The 17,132-nt window shown below is 34.6% G+C and overlaps 1 protein-coding gene across 1 annotated transcript; it reads left to right on the plus strand.

Annotated features, from left to right (window-relative positions):
- The first annotated feature begins 55 nt into the window (after positions 1-55).
- On the plus strand, positions 56-11,737 carry LOC138701611 (uncharacterized). Its single transcript, XM_069828677.1, has 6 exons — positions 56-671; positions 960-1,117; positions 1,617-1,798; positions 2,231-2,360; positions 2,448-2,577; positions 10,515-11,737. Exons 1-6 carry the CDS (start codon positions 269-271, stop codon positions 10,601-10,603), a joined length of 1,092 nt encoding a protein of 363 aa, XP_069684778.1. The 5' UTR covers positions 56-268; the 3' UTR covers positions 10,604-11,737.
- The last annotated feature ends 5,395 nt before the right edge of the window (positions 11,738-17,132 follow it).

Raw genomic sequence — 17,132 nt, forward strand, 5'->3', positions numbered from 1 at the left:
ATTGGGATAATTATTCATAAAAATAGAACATATGTGGTATATATGAAATATTCAAATGAGACGAATACAATGAAAGAACAAAGGTTAACGTAGTTCTACAGACATTTGGCTATCAGTAGTTTTTGTGGTGATGGGTTACCAATTCGCATATTTTCATGTTTGTATGGTTGGCTAGTCTGCAGTCCCGAATGTGTTTGTAAACAAGTTAAAAATGTCAGCTGTCATTTGATGTGTCTAGGATACAAGCATTTAATTGTAACGAATAATAATGCCATTAAATGTATCTCGAGAAGAGGTTTTGTCGTCTTATGAACATGAGGTGAAGAAACTTCGTCGTTTGGGGAAGGAATGGAGATTCACAGATAGTGACATTGATGAAATACTTCAAAATTCGTTCCATTTCTTACAAAAACAGCACAATACAATACAGAGTGCCAAAGCTTCTGACAGAACTGCAACAAATTCATTTCGTGTTTGTTGCTCGTTTGGATTTATAATAAAGATTACAATTACAGTGTTCCTGATTTTAATAATTACATGTTTCTTCATTTCGTACCACAAACCTGCCTACAATCTGGTTGTCAGAAATGTACAAGAATTAATTTATCCTGCCATGAAGTTCGTAAGAAGAATCGCGCTTCCAATTGTTAAATCTTTTCCATCTGTTACAGGTAAGTGCTTAGGATAGAACATTACATAATAGTCTTAAGGGTGAAAAGTGTGCAATATTCGTTTAGTGAATGGTGGATGCTCTAGATAGACCGTCTTAAGTGATTGTGTTATTTACAAGCTGGTGAAAAGTGTGCAATATTCGTTTAGTGGATGGTGGATGCTCTAGATAGACCGTCTTAAGTGATTGTGTTATTTACAAGCTGATTTTAAACACATAAATTCGACTTGGACATGATTGATTTTTGGTACGATATTATTTTTATCTTACAGTATTTTTCTCATTTCAGTTTGGTATGATGAAATGTGTCTGATTGAGAATCCGTATTTTCGAGTTACTGATATCAATTGTTGGGCATGTGAAGAAGTTCGCAGTGTTCTTGACCTCTCTGAGATGAATAATCCAAGAGATTTTCAACCTCATACAGGATTTCCTTACATTGTTAAGGTAGGCTCAGTTAGTTTCAATGGAAATAATGCACAACACTGGAATTATTTCATGAAAATGTTTAATTTTTAATCTTCCTCAACTTTGTGAAGTTGCCAAAGACAAAGAATGTTAAACAGTAACATTTAAGATGTGACATTAAAAATGTCTTACAAGAAGTTTGTATACAATCAACTGAAATTTACAGTAGATAATGTTTTACAATAATTAAAATTTGCAGTAAAATGAAAAACAGATAAAAATAGAATGAGAAAATTCAATGTAATTTGAATTGAAGTAGAAGTATCGCCGTAAAATCTGGAGAGAACCCTTCAAAACTATCATAGAAATTTCCTTAATTGTTGTTGTTCGGACTCCAAATTTATGACAGAATGAGCGAATTGTTTTGTTATGGTCCTTCTAGTGCCCACCATTAATCCAATGACTTCTATATCCCTGAGTTTATATGAGGTTTTGTAATAAGGGATAATATGCCTAATTTATATTTTTTTACATTCAGGGTGCAGCAGCTGTAGTGACTTATGGAAATCTAGAAAACATGTATTCGTGCAATAAACGTTTAATAGATAGAGATGCTTATAGAATCACGAGCAATGTGCCTGAGTGGAAATCAGTTGCAGATCTGATGCAGTACAGGTTGGATAAGAATCCAACAGTAGGACAAGATGCACATGTGGAATGGTACGTACATTTGGTAGCTTAGAGGATACGCCATTTAAGAATAATGCTGCTGTCTCTGCAAGATGGCACATAGACCTAGTTATATGACAGGGAATCTTTGAAGAATTTATTGACGCCCAATGCTTCATAGGATATAAATCGTTCAGTATAATCTACTGTACTTAATTTAATATTTATTTAACGACCTCTTTAATTGCCGAGATAATGATACAACGAAATAAAACGTGGCAAGGAAAATGGTTTAAAGAGAAAACAGTGTGTTAGAACCCTGCTTTGTGTCATAACGACTTTACTGAATAAACTCGAAGTAAGGAAATTTTTCTAAAGCGTTTTTAAGATGAACTCTCACTTCTAAAGGATTATCTTGTCCACAGTAATGAAATAAAAAGCTATCTTATAACGATTTCTAACATTAGATATGTTTGTTTTCAGGAGAGTGAATCGCCTCGAGCCAGCTAGGATCCTGCGTGAACTCTTTCCTCGACCTACTTTCATACCCAACATTGTAAATATGGAGAGGTTCGTCCTTATTGATGAGCCGAAAGCTCCACAGTACAAACTGGTGAGCGTTTTCATGTTCTAAAACTAGTACTAACTCATCAATTACCAAATCATATACAACACAAGACTGAGTGGTTTGTTTGTGTAGCCTTTCCCAGAAGGCTATCGGGTATTCATCATGCAAGGCAGTGGGGAACGTCTTCTGGTCCTGGAGCCTGTTGAAGGATGCAGCATCAACTGTACCAGGGTGTCTGTACTCTTGAAGCCATCTGATTTCTGTAAGTCATTGGCTTGTGTCAGGGAGACCTATGCATTTGTGCAGCTTATTATGATTTTGACTTATTTCTGTACAGAACGAAAGAAATAGCTTTGATAAAAGACATAATTATGAATCATTACTTAATTTATCATCATTGTTTAGCCCTTTACTTCATTAATATTGGTACCGAGAGATTAATCAGCATCACTGAGCTGATGTTTAGACTGTTTCAAGAGTGACTATGTATTTCAATATCCAGTATGACGAGGATTGCCACTGTCTGAAATCCGATAGGATTGGCCCAGCCTTAACCATGTTATTTTCTTCCTCTAAAATATATTTTATAATCAAAAGAAACGAACTATGAAGAGAATGCGTCTTTCAGGAAACAAAATACTCAAGTCTCCTATTCAGGGCCGCCGACAGGATTTATGGGCCCCTGTGCAATATTGTCTTGGACTACGTTGAAACAAAGTTAAAAATGACAAGTTACCAATTATTCTGACCATAATAATTATTTGCAAAATAAATAAAAAATAACCCCATACACAGATACGAGTTTAAAAATATACACTTTTGTTGCACTGCATAGAATTGGAATATATCAGTCCCCTAACTGTTCATTGTGCAACTCAAACCAAGAAATGGATTCGGAACACCTCAAAATCTGTGCTTCAGTGGCTGACCATGATAATATCTTTGAAAAATATTGGAGTGCAAGAGGTCAAATAACTTTATTGTCAAACTCCTGGCATTAGAAAACAACAACAACAACACTTTTGTTACATTGAAAACTTTTAGCAAAACTTCACATTACCATAATATATTATATTCATCACGGTTCTTTTTCAGTAGTCCCTACATAGTATGTTTTGTGACGAAACTTTCGTCTTTTCGTTGTCGTTTGTTTCGTTTTCATAAAACACTATTCTTAAACAGCTGTAATTTCTGACTTGCAGGCCAACATCAACAAACAACTCTTCTTGACTTCACTGATGCAAAATCGTCAATTAAATCATCAAAATTTAAAGACCTAGCAAGATCGCTCTCCAGACTAAGGAGGCCAAGGTTACTCAGTCTTTTTTGACACATTGTTACTCTGAATACATTTTTATTTCCTTCATTTTGTTTGAAGTTGGTGTGAAATTGAGCGTTGCTAGTGAAGGTGCAGAAAATGAACCAATCTCAAGCCCGTCTGTTCAGCTTGTCAAAAATGAAGACAGTTCATACTTAGAAGTGAATACTGATGGTTGTGGCTGTCTATAAGAAAAAATTGATAACAGTAATATTGAATCAGAACAAGCAAACAATAGTAAAAATGATTTGTTAATATGTGCAAGTGAAACAAATTTACACACACCAGTTCCAACCTGCCTAATAACCTTCTAAGTGACGGAACAAGAGCCTTTACAGTATTGTTTTCAAAACTCAAGAATGAAGAATGTGTTCCCAGAGACTGGCTAGTGTGAAGTGAAACAAATCAGTCACTGCACTATTTTCCGTGATTTGTTTCACTCCACACTAGCCAGTCTCTGGGAACACATTCTCCATTCTTGAGTTTTAAAAATACTGTAATACTGTTTTTGAAAAGGCTCTTGTTTTCGAACAACACATTCAGTGACACAATTTGTCTGCTACTTTTTAGTTTTCCAAGGTCGCTCAACTTCGAACAAAGTTCTACTCCCTTTCTTAATATCTTCCAATTTTTCTGTCTCTCCTTGCGCTTCTCAGCTCCCAACTTGTGCTTCTACTTGTCCATTGTCCACTGGTAACACTAATGAGCAGAATTTGCTAGAAAAACGACAACGAAAGTTTCGTCACGAAACATACTATGTAGGCCCTACTGAAAAGAAAACGTAATCCTCCGGCTTGGATTTGGGAGAGTCTGCTAGCATATTGCGGTGGGCCAGCAGGGGTTGGTAGTTAAGAGGACAAGCCAATTGAACGTGTTCAGTACAAGTGACGGGAACATATTTCTGGCAAATCCCGGAGCCCTCAAGTGTCGTGTCGATGATTTTTAATGTGGGAAACCGATATTCTATTATATAAAAGTTAAACATTTACATAATGAAGTGGTAATTTATATTAATTCTACTACTGTTGGTTAATATGTCAGATTCATGTAACAAATGTTCTTACAAAATTTTATAGTACCGGTATGTATCTGTGAATAATTGAATCACTTATTTATGAAAGGCCCATTGTCCAAAAACATATTTTTGTGGGAAATTAAAAAAAAACTGTTTATTGAAAATACTAAATATTTAAAAAATTGAAAACATGATATGTTATACTACAAAATAAAGGGAACATGTTAAGGAAATTTTCAGTTACTATCATCAAAATTGTCAAGCATACAGCTTTTTGAAATGGCTGGACAAAGGGCCTTTCTTAAATAAACACATTTTTTCCATTCTTCAATAAAACATTTATTACAAAAATAAGCATAAAACATGAGATGTAGGCCTGTGTTTCCTTATTTTTTTTACCTCTTCCCTTCTGTGTTTCCTCCACTTGCCTCCTACTTTGCTTTTTGGCCATGAAGATGTGAGAGTGCAGAACAATTCGCTTTTGTCTTCGGGAATGTCGGGCAAAAGCAATTTCAGGTCACGAACTTTGTCCTCTGTAATTAGTTGACGATCAGTGTAAGCCTTCTGGTTTGGCAGAGCTATTTCTGCTCCAAATGCAAATAGAAAGTACTTGGTTTATAATCCTCCAGTGTAAGGTAATGCCTCTACTTATCCATTTCTTTCTTTGTCCAGATGAACTCGTGGTATGTTGATATTGCAAAGACTTCTCTTTCCTTTCTTAGAATTCTTCAATCTGTGAACTTGGCTTTCTTCTGATACAGGAGATTTCTTATACGTTGTGGAGCACCAGGCTTGGAAGTCCAAGATGTCTTCAATTTTGACAAGCCTAACACAAAATTTGTGACTTGCACTTGCAATAATTTCTATCATATCTCTGACTGTATAATGTCTATCCACTTTGTTTCGGCTGCGCTTCACCGTACCAAAATCCCAGTCATTTGGCAGGTATGAATGTCCATGTATTGGTAGTCCGTACACAACTCTTGAAAAGCGATCCGTATGCATAAGTGCCATCAAGAAGCAAATCATGGAATGATTTTTATTTTGCTTTGCTGCGTTATCACTGTAAATAAGCAGCTCATCGATTTTACTTGACACCTCTTCCCTCACATATGTGACAAGAAAGAGCACACATCACTACTCCCTTTCCTTGCAATGCCTTCATGATATACAAAAACGTAGGCCTCACCAGACTTAACATTGTGAATAGAAAATACATTCAGTGTCAGCGGCCTTAAGTAAAACACCTGTTAGAATGGAATATGAGGTCGATATGTATTCTGCATTTAATCAATGGTTAAACATAAAACATTGTCTTTATCTTTGCAGTATTCCTTCATTTGCTTCGTCGGTCTGGTTGGCGCAGTTAGTATAGTGCTGGCCTTCTATGCCCGAAGTTGCGGGTTCGATCCCGGGCCAGGTCGATGGCATTTAAGTGTGTCAGTAGATTTACTGGCATGTAAAAGAACTCCTGCGGGAAAAAATTCCGGCACACCGGCGATGCTGATATAACCTCTGCAGTTGCAAGCGTCGTTAAATAAAACATAACCTTTTTTCATTTGCTTCGGTGATGCATACGAGTAAAATTAATTGCCCCTCCTTTTGTGAACAATTAGTTGAGCTTCTGCCACTCTCTTAGCAGTTTCATTAAAAGTGAAGCTCCTCGCATTCACAGTATGTATCTGTCTGTGGTCTACCAAACAATACTCTTTAAAAATGTTATAGTAAAAACTATATTTTACAGAGCAATCAGAATATTTCTCCTTAAAAAGAGTATACATTTTTTAATGTCGAACTTTGCATCAAGGTAGTGTATTTCCTTGGATGAATAATGACTTGTTTTCAAGGAAAAACTTGCAATGTGATCTTTTACTTGCATCACTGTAGTGAATGGAATAGTCTTCTGGTTCTGTTGTTTGCCTCTGTTGTCCTTTTGGGATTTATCCAATAAAATGAGTTTATGTAACCTTCTCACCAATAGCTAACAGATTCATGAATAGCTTTTTTACATACTTCCAATTTCCGTTCACCAACCATTACAACCCAAGTTTATTTATGAATGGTCTTTACTCCAGGACATAGGGCCATTCGTAAATAAACAGTTATTACGAAACCCCATATTACACACACAATGAGTTGGACATGCGGCCTTTCTTGCCTATATGAAGCGCCTTGGTATAAGAATTTCATCCACACAATAAAATGAAAATGCCTATTTTGTGGACAAATGTCCTTTCTTAAATAAGCGATTCAATTATTCGTGATAATAAAAAGTAATCAGACTCACTTAATCTGACGGGCCCTTACTGCTCACGGGCTCATATGCACTTGCCCCCTTTGCCCCCCTTCTTGGCAGCCCTGCTCCTATCATGTATAGTGGAATGACAGGACGCCGAAATATCATTAATACAGCCTGCTGCAGATTATTCAGTTTCAATAATAAAAATATTCAAAGCTTTACATGTGGAGCTGACACTACAAAATAAAATTTTTAAGCTTTGCTTATTACTTAGTTTATTCTGTAATTTAATTAACAACACTATATGCTGATAGGATTTATGACTAGGCTACATCATCACGCATGATTGTATGTGTATGCACAGAATTGCGCATGAACGTGTTTTTTGTTGTATTTACAGAGCTATTGTTGTTAGGCCTTGGAAATCAGTTTACTCACTGCCAAAACCTCAGTTAGGACGTGGATTAAGAAAAGACACCAAATTAGGTGGCTATCCTGGACAAAAACTGACCAGGAAACTGGTCTTAGGTTTAAACAACTGTCTCTCCTCTTCTCTGCCCAAATTGGACAGAAGAGGTATGAGAAGCGTAACTGCATTAATTACTGGGCATTGTCACTTCAGGAAATACCTACGCACAGTGACATTCTATAAAGAGGAACCCATCTGTCGAATGTGCAAAAAGGAGGAAGAGACTGCCTCACATATCCTGTTTGACTGTCCATTCCTGAAAAGAAAAAGATTTTCCCTTTCCATAACAAGAGAAGATTTAGGAATGGAGACTGTTAGAGCCAAAATACTGTTGCTAGTCCAAGGAACAGATTTTGGAAGACAATGCTAGTGTCCATTCCAATGGGGATGCACAATAAGCCTTTTAGGTTGACGTGCAGGAGGCTTTTAAGACTCCTGAAAGACCCCCTGTAACCTAATCTAACCTAACTTAGGCCTTGAAAGTTAGAATTCCCACACAGAAACTTGTTGCTAGGGAAACCATTCTTCATAACAAACTATATTAAAATAGGCCATTACAGTATAGTTTTGCGAAGACTTTGAAATAACTACACGTTTATAAATGGACATAATAAAAAGGACATATTTCACGTAACAATATTCCTCGCATTTCATCAAGTAAACCCAATTACAAAAATGAGTCTCTAATAAAATTTCTAGAATGTTAAATATGCCATTCTTGCACTCAATAATGACATTGTTTAATCAGTTTCACAATCGTAAGATATTCGCGTTTTCATGATTCATAGGTTGATGCTTCTGTAAGTGCAGCGCATAGAGGAAGCAAGAAGCAGTTGTAGAATATCATCACAGTCTAATATATACAGTCACGAAGCTCAATACTTACTAAATATGCAAACATAGATAGTTGCTCACCACCAGGATCGCTACTATCGCCTCATCACAGACTCTTTCCCTAGCAGACCATAAAATGTATTGTACTTTCGAAATCGTGTTCTTTTGAAAAAAATTAACACCTTCCTTCCACTATTGAAATATTAAATACATAAGGTTTATATATTATATTCTATAAACTCACCTTCCTGGATCTTTCGGAAGAAGGATAACTCTAACCTATTTTTCTTACAATTTATAGTACTACAGACATCTCCTTGTCCCATATTATTATTCAAATTATTATATTTTAGCCATTTACAGTTATTACAACTGATAACGAACATTTCACAGTTTACATAGCTTTTCACAAAAATGCACAGTCAATGCCTTTTCAATCTAGACCAGGCCATAATGTTTGTTCGGGTTTTCTATTTCAGTGTATGGAGTTCAGTGAAATATTATGTTATAACTTTATTGCGTATCATTGCTAAGCTTTATTTAGCGTAATGTGTCCATAAGTTCCGTTTACTTCTTGTTGCATAATATGTTGCAGAAATAATTACAAAACTGTGTTATTTTAATGTGAAGAGAATTTTACATGTTAACATAATCTGTTCACGTCAACATTTTAAGTTTAGAATTGAAGCTATTTTGAGGTTTAATAAAAAAGAATTTATATTGTGATTTCAATTTAACACATCTACCTTCCTTAATTTTAGACAAAACATTTACCATACCACTCCTATGAAATTACTATATGTACAATTATGTTACTTCGTACCGGTAGTAGATAAATACAATAATTTTTTTTTAGTAGGTTATTTTACGACGCTTTATCAACAGCTTAGGTTATTTAGCGTCTGAATGAAATGAAGGTGATAATGCTGGTGAAATGAATCCGGGGTCCAGCACCGAAAGTTACCCAGCATTTGCTCATATTGGGTTGAGGGAAAACCCCGGAAAAAACCTCAACCAGGTAACTTGCCCCGACCGGGAATCGAACCCGGGCCACCTGGTTTCGCGGCCAGACGCGCTGACCGTTACTCCACAGATACAAATACAATAATTCAGTACTCAATTGTAGTATTAAAATATAGACAAATTGAATGTCCAGGGTATCATACATGACATTATGCTTAATTATAATGTATGACTGCGAATTTAGAAATATAAGTTAAATATAGTAAACATAACCTATAATTTTCATATGAATGGCAAGGCATTGGAGATCACTAAATTTAGACAGAAAGGGGCAAATGGTACAGTAAACATAACCTATAATTTCAACATATCTAAATATCCGTGCGGTGCAATTGAAAATTATTGAATCGTGCATAAATGAATGTACAAGAATTTCGCAATATTTAATCGAAATAAAGGCAGGTATTACACATACGAACAACGTAATTTTCACACAATAAATAATATTACACCTTAACTCGCAAGTGAATTATGTCTGAAGTGTCTCATAATCATTGTTTTAAATTTTATTAATGGAATTACACTACATTTTAGAGAAACACATGTTACTGTTTATGCATTCCAACTAATTTATATGGTTGAAACACCACCCTTCGTGATCGGGTTAAGCAAGTTACATGGTCTGCCTTACAGCCTATATTAGATCACGATGGCTGTGGCACAGTCTATTGTTCCTAATACTCACAGCGCTCCAAGTGGCTAGCAACTATCGCGAGAATTGCAAAAAATCATCCAAGCTTCGTGACTGCATGTACTAGACTGTGATAATATTTGTAGGCCTAACTAATTGGCAAAATTACTGAGACGTGGGTACTTGTGGTAGTTACCCATTTAGTCCCAGCTTCGACTCTGAGAAATATAGTCACCTTAACTTAATAGCACAAGACCTTTTATTAAAGTTAAAATCTTGTCGAGCATAGAAACAAACTGCCAATTCCTAACAACAGATGCACCATAAAAAAAGGTATCTCAGAAGCATACCAATGCAGTGTCAGTGAAATGCGAGATTAATATATCATGAGTGTTTTTGTATTGGGTAGGTTTGAATATTGCTATACTAATAAGAGACAATATGGGCGAATTTCAAAGCAGTTATTCAAAATACTAGTTACAAAATAATTGCTTACCGTTATTGTACTTATTTAAATGTATGTAATGACAATTTTTTGTTCATATTTCGGTCCAGATTTCACTCCAGTAGGCCTATAGTTTCAGATTATGGCTTATTAACAAATAATGTATGTACATGAAGTAAATGATACACTCTATTTAATCCATGGTGTGCATTTTTTTGCTTTCAGTGTACTATAACAGCTGGTTTTACCGACCAAAGAGCAGTCCTGTTGCAAACAGCACGGCCATCAGCATCAGCTACATAGGCTCCCTATAGCTGAATTAGCTTCCTTTTCAAATGAATTTTCAAGTACCAGAACATCTGTAAAATAATAATATTGACTTCCAGCATAATGTTATTAATATTGTAGAGTGTCATGTAACTACAACTTTTAAAACTTTAATGCACTAAGGAAACAAGTACTATCCCAAAATTAGATTTTGTCATACCAAATAGGCATATTTTGTGGAGATCGATGAAATACCATATGGGAAATATCAACATAAAGTATCTATTTTCTCTTCAACAAGAAAAGAGCAAGTATAATGTCACTTATCATTTTCATCAGTAGTTAAAGTCGAAATGACCTATTCCGACTTCAAAAATCCTAACAAGCATACAATAATATCATTCTCATTCACACCCATAGTTTGTTATAATGACCTGTTCCCATTTAAGAAATTCCAACAACTGTAATATCATACTATATGACTAATGATAATCCATGAAATGCCATTATTTTACCACGATTTGACATTTAAATCCTTTAAATGGCACATAAATACAAATAGACTTTTAGGTAGTGTTTTGCTTTTAATAATGAGATTTAACATTTCTTCACCTGATTAAAGAAGGTAGATTCAACAATCAAAATATCCTATTTTCATACTTTGTTTCAGCGATAAAAAAAGTCAACTAAACTTGTCATTGATATGACACAATTGCCGCTTCCCTTCCTAGTAAGTAAATGTTCTTTAGTTTGTCTATGATTTTTCTTCATTGCTCACTGTTTTATCTTTACAGAATAGACAATTTGGAATTATTATCTTTTTAAATAAACTTTAATATCGTGCTCAAGATACGTCTTGAATAGAAAAGCTGTGAGTTTGGATATTATCCACTGAGTTTTTTTATAATGTAGTAAAATTTAGAGTTAAATTTAATTTTCGAGTTCATGTTTTTATACACAGATTGGGATATTAGTAGCACTTATATTGAGTTTGATTTCAGCAAAAGCATGGTGGTATGTGTTGTAATATCCAATATGGTACCTAGTTAATGGAAGAATGAATGTGTTCAAATTGAATTCTTCCCATCCATTTAGATTTTATTTTGTATGGTATACAGCGAGAAAGACTGTTTGATACAACTGTAATTATTTTTTTTTAAATACAATTTTAGTGAACTTGAGTTGCTACTTATTTCACTGTTTCCATATTCATTTTACAATGTGATAAGTGCAGTAGTACATAGTACAGATCTTATATTTTATCTTTGCCACTGTGCAACATCACATTTGCAGTGGAAAGGAGAGGAAATAGGAAAAGGTTGCAATGCTTTTTAATATGCTGATACCCACGGCTAAGATAAGCCACTTGAAATTTAACAGTCACTGGACTGGTTTCACCAAGCTTCACTAAAGTTTTAATGATTCATTAATTTATTTGCCGGTTCATTAAATCATTTTTATAGCTCACCAAGCATCTTTAACCTAACGAATCTGTAAAGCTATCATTAAATTTAGTGATAGAAATTTCCGTCTTTAAATTTTTAATGGTTCACTAGTTACAATACAAAATGGCAGAACGTTTTGATGTAGAATTTTTATTTCTGGAACTGCTCGAAAATTAAAAGTCAGATGGAGATAATGTTAACCATTTAGGAAACGATCATTTTGAAAATTTGAATGACACAAAAATTCACGAAAGATACCGCGTCACGAAGATCATGGTACTAAAAATTTTTAGAAGAAACTGATCATAGGTTAGAATATCATAAGAACGGCTATGACAAGGCTGAAACTAGTCAACTAGGTAACATACAACATAATTTTTATTTTAATACATGAAAGTGATTATTATAACTATATACCTAAGAAATATTAGTAAATTAATACACAATGTGCATTCAAACATAACAAAACTTAATTGGTATATTAACTTCCATTTATTAAAATTAAATTTACGCATACATTGAACATCTACCTTCAAAATAGTTATTTAACACAGCATATTTGGTATCAAGTTTCTACTTTCTTTCAGCTCTGCAACTATACTTCATAGTACAGCAAATTCATAAATCTTTAATTTTTTTCATTCTGAATCACAGATTTCAAGAATATTATCTATATCTAAATTGCAGTTATTGTATATAAAATATCATACTCCTTAAAATGAAGGTCCACACCTGTGGAGTAACGGTCAGTGCGTCTGGCCGCAAAACCAAGTGGCCCGGGTTCGAATCCCAGTCGGGGCAAGTTACCTAGTTGAGTTTTTTTTCCGGGGTTTTCCCTCAACCCAATACGAGCAAATGCTGGGTAACTTTCGGTGCTGGACCCCGGACTTATTTCACCGGCATTATCACCTTCATTTCATTCAGACACTAAATAACCTGAGATGTTGATAAAGCGTCATAAAATAACCCAATAAAATAAAATCAATTCAAATGAAGTCACCACTGTAATCAGGAATGCAATAATTACAAAGCTATAATTATGGCGAAAATAATAATAATATAATACTTTTTTCTCCATTTACTATTATTTTGTAATTGCCTTGCTTCATTATTGGCCTGCATGCATATGATGTAGCAGGTACTGTCTTAGAAAAAAGTTTTGTCGCATAGTCCCATAAAGGAGGCAGTGCCCATGAGCAGAGGACGAGCGATCTGATTAACAAGAGAACAACTAGTTAAGGTAGTATAATTAGTTTCGTTTCGTTGTATGTTGCCCCTTAGTAGTTAGAACAAGTTCCAGGGAAAAGAATTCGGTGTAAATAAGTAGTGCGGTAAAAACTGTTAACAAATAAAGAAGTAAATTAATTTAAAAAATATAGGGAAAAAAAAGAAATGCATAACAGCGAGGTCGAACACGCGACCAACTGATTCGGAAACAGGCGCTCTGTCCACTAGACTAAAGCCATCTGTGAAAACGTTCTGTATGAACCAATGCAATACTCCAGGATATGACTATCAGGAAATTGGACCATTATCTTGATTTACTTGAAATTAATTAGACACGGTTCGCATTATTTGTGGAAATATGTTTTGCCCTGTGACTTATAAATAAAGTAATGGGGTGTGAAAATCGTTATTCCTTAACTACATGTAACTTAAATCTTTATTAATATTTTATTATGTTTAATAGTCACACTGTTGACTAAAGGCCAGCACACAGAGGACACTATACTATATAGTGCTATGCTTTTATGCGATATTATAGCTAGCAATAAGATATGAACATGCACACACTAGATGCTATAATAATGCTTCATCAGAGACATTTTCTACAAGATGGCCAAGAGGATGGATCCAGAGGGAATGTTATTGTTTGCACCGGGTTTAAAACAGAAGTGGAAGAACTGGTTCATGAAATTTATAATAGTTTTCTTTCCCAAGGATATTTAATTTTCCAGCACGATAACCACCCCAAGCACACTGCCATAAACGTTCAAAGATGTGTCATGGGAAGGCCTGAAAAAAAGAGGATTGACAAATATCGAGACAACCCACTCAAAATCCAGATCAGTTGTGGGATCAAGTTCTGGCTACCTGGGGAGATCTTGCTGAGGACCAGAACTATTTCTGCGATCTGGTGGACTCAATGCCCCAAAGATTCCAGGCGGTGATAGATGCCAGTGGATGTGGTCAAAGTATTAAATCCACATGTGTATTTTTTTTTACTTTTCTTTAATTTGTTTATCTTTCTTTTACTTCAGAAAGAAAATTGAAGAGTTTTTTTTATTCTCCTAGGCAAGCCAGAGTTGGGAAATAATTCGTTCCACTATAAAAAGATGAAGAGAGGTAACATGTATAAAAATTAGTTACATTAATAAAAAAAAAATTGTTCTGGTTGGGAATCGAATGTGAGTCTGGGAGTCTGCAAGCCAGCATGCTACTGACTGCTCCACCGGAAAGTCATAAATTAAGTCATGCTACGAGACACTTACAGCTGCTCTGGTTGAAGTCTATGGAGACAGCACACATATAAACGTACTCGTGTAGATCACGGTCAAAACTTCAACATTTTCACTACCAGAGACACAACAAAACTTTTTTTCTAAGACTGTACATGATTTGCGATGTAGTAGACTGTGGTTTTGTAGATAAATGTTCTGATATAGTTATGAAAAATTCATTGGTCGCACTTATTTATCTGTAATGACCCATTACTTACTTTTCGTTAAATGTTAAGAAAATTTGGTTGGTGAACAGCTCGCATTATAGTGAATCATTAAATATTTTAATGTTCACAAGTTAATGTTTCATTTGGATTGATTTACTGAAGCTTGGTGAAACCGGCCATTAGATATTTAGCAGTCAAACTGTGAAAGAGAAAGTGGACATTTAGCAATCAACGTGTAAAAAGTGGCATGTAACAATAGTTTTTTTTACTAATAAGGTGATATAAATTGGTTTGAAATGCATGAAAAAATACCTCTGAATGTAACTTTTTTACTAAAGTATGTATATTTTACCAGAATGGAGGTATCGTGTGATTAGCATGCGTAACCAGATTTCGCTACCTATTGTAGTTCCCCAAGTGTATCACGATGCTGGGTGGGCACCAGTCCCATACACTGGCCGAAATTTCATGAGAAAATTTCTTCCCCCATGAGGACTCGAACCAGCGCGCATTCCGTAATGCGAGTCCTAGACAGGATGCCTTAGACCACGACGTGGGGACTTTTTACTAAAGTATACACAACAAATCAAAATTTTACTTCAGAATTTAAAATAACCAATCATCTGGAAAATATTTTTCTCAAAAGTCAGAAAAGGAAACTTGTACCCCCTTCCTTTTAGACCCCTCAATTGTAAGATAAAATGTCTATAGTCATATTATGTATAGAGGATTTAATGTCATCTCATTATGTACAATTACAACAGAAGAGGTTTGAAAAATTGTATTATGAAAGAATCTAGAAGATAAAACTTCAATGATAGCACTTTTGGATTAACATATAATGTCTTGTCAGCTTCTCCTCCCCTCCCCCCACAAACTTTTACAACATACGAGTATAATGCAACAAACGTAATAAACAGAATAACAATCTATGATTATAATATATTCCACATTACCAACAGAAGACTGTAACTGAAAGATGAGGAACATCCTTGAAAATGTAGGTGAGATGCATTCTATAAGTTTGCAGTTTATGTTTCACTTGTCAGAAATGAGTGATTCCATGAACATGTCAACTCGAGGGGTAAAAAGTGAAACTATATTTTGGAAAAAAGTATGTTATGAACGTAAGTATCATAAATAAAACTTGCGATATTAATCATGCTGAAATCGTAGTAAAACCAAAAAAAAAAAAAAAAAAAAAAAATAGAAAACCTGAATTTATTGAAACAACATAGAGATGAAGTGAACCAAAGCAGAACATAGCAAAACACCAGAAGACACTCAAGATTGGAGGAAGAAGACTGCCATTCTTAAAAAAGCAATCATAACAGCAAAAAAGAACAGTTTTAATCTATTGAAAATATTAATTACAGAACCGATAGCGCTAAAACATATAAATTTCTGAAGAATATATCCAATACACAGGAAAATACTAGCCAACCTACTATTCATAATAGCAAACACTAACAGATAGTAGAGATATAGCAAACGCATTTAATAAACACTACTCAAACTCTCACAGATTACATCCCAATATTAAAAAAACCGAGAAATTTATCAAAAGAGAATTACATAAAAATAATAAAAACAATATTACTAGTAATATCACAAAACCTGAAATATTTCATCAAAATTTTACTTCCAAAGAATTAAGTATAGCTATATAAAATTTAAAAACCAAGAAATCTTCTGGTCCCGACAACATTAATTTAGAATTTTTTTAACATCTGGGGGAAAAAGCCAAGTCTGTACTTTTATCCATTTTCAATTTATCATGGAACACCTCATTCCTGCAGCTTGGAAAAAAGCAATCATTGTACCAATTCACAAAAATGGAAAACCTGCTCTTGATTAATAGTTATCGACCAACAGCACCATTAAGCATGATAGCAAAAACTATGGAGTCAATGATCTCCAACAGATTAACTTGGTATTTAGAATCCCAAAATCTTTTATCACCAAGACAAGCCGGCTTTCGACAACTACACTCTACCAATGAACAAGTCATACGCCTTGGCCAAGAAATAAAAGACAGTTTTAACAAGAAAGAAGACACCTTGGCAATATTTATTGACTTTTAATTAGCATATGACTCTGTTTGGAGAAATAAATTATTACTTAAACTCCAGAAATATGTTCAGATGAATATCAGAATGAGATTCATTGCCACTAAATTCAATCACTCACTTTCTAGTTACAGACATACATATCGAGGTCTACCTCAGGGTGCTGTCCTCAGCACAACCTTATTCAATATATATATATATATATATATATATATATATATAAATGACTTACCCTCCCTATTAGAGGAATCAAACATGAAAACAGCACTATTTGCAGATGATAAAGTTTTGTGGACTTCCGGATCTTACGAACATAGAGACAAAATTCAAAATTCTGCTCTTAAAGCTCTAAATCAACTACATGAATGGAACACATCAAATTTGATGTCACTCA

This window comes from Periplaneta americana, chromosome 6, assembly GCF_040183065.1.
Source record: "Periplaneta americana isolate PAMFEO1 chromosome 6, P.americana_PAMFEO1_priV1, whole genome shotgun sequence".
Classification (NCBI taxonomy): Eukaryota; Metazoa; Arthropoda; class Insecta; order Blattodea; family Blattidae; genus Periplaneta; species Periplaneta americana.

Bases quoted from the DNA above. Each gene is read 5' to 3' on its own strand.
- LOC138701611 (XM_069828677.1), top strand. From the start codon at position 269: ATGCCATTAAATGTATCTCGAGAAGAGGTTTTGTCGTCTTATGAACAT. The intron at 672-959 runs GTAAGTGCTTAG...TTCTCATTTCAG, and splicing joins ATCTTTTCCATCTGTTACAG to TTTGGTATGATGAAATGTGT. The intron at 1,799-2,230 runs GTACGTACATTT...GTTTGTTTTCAG, and splicing joins CAAGATGCACATGTGGAATG to GAGAGTGAATCGCCTCGAGC.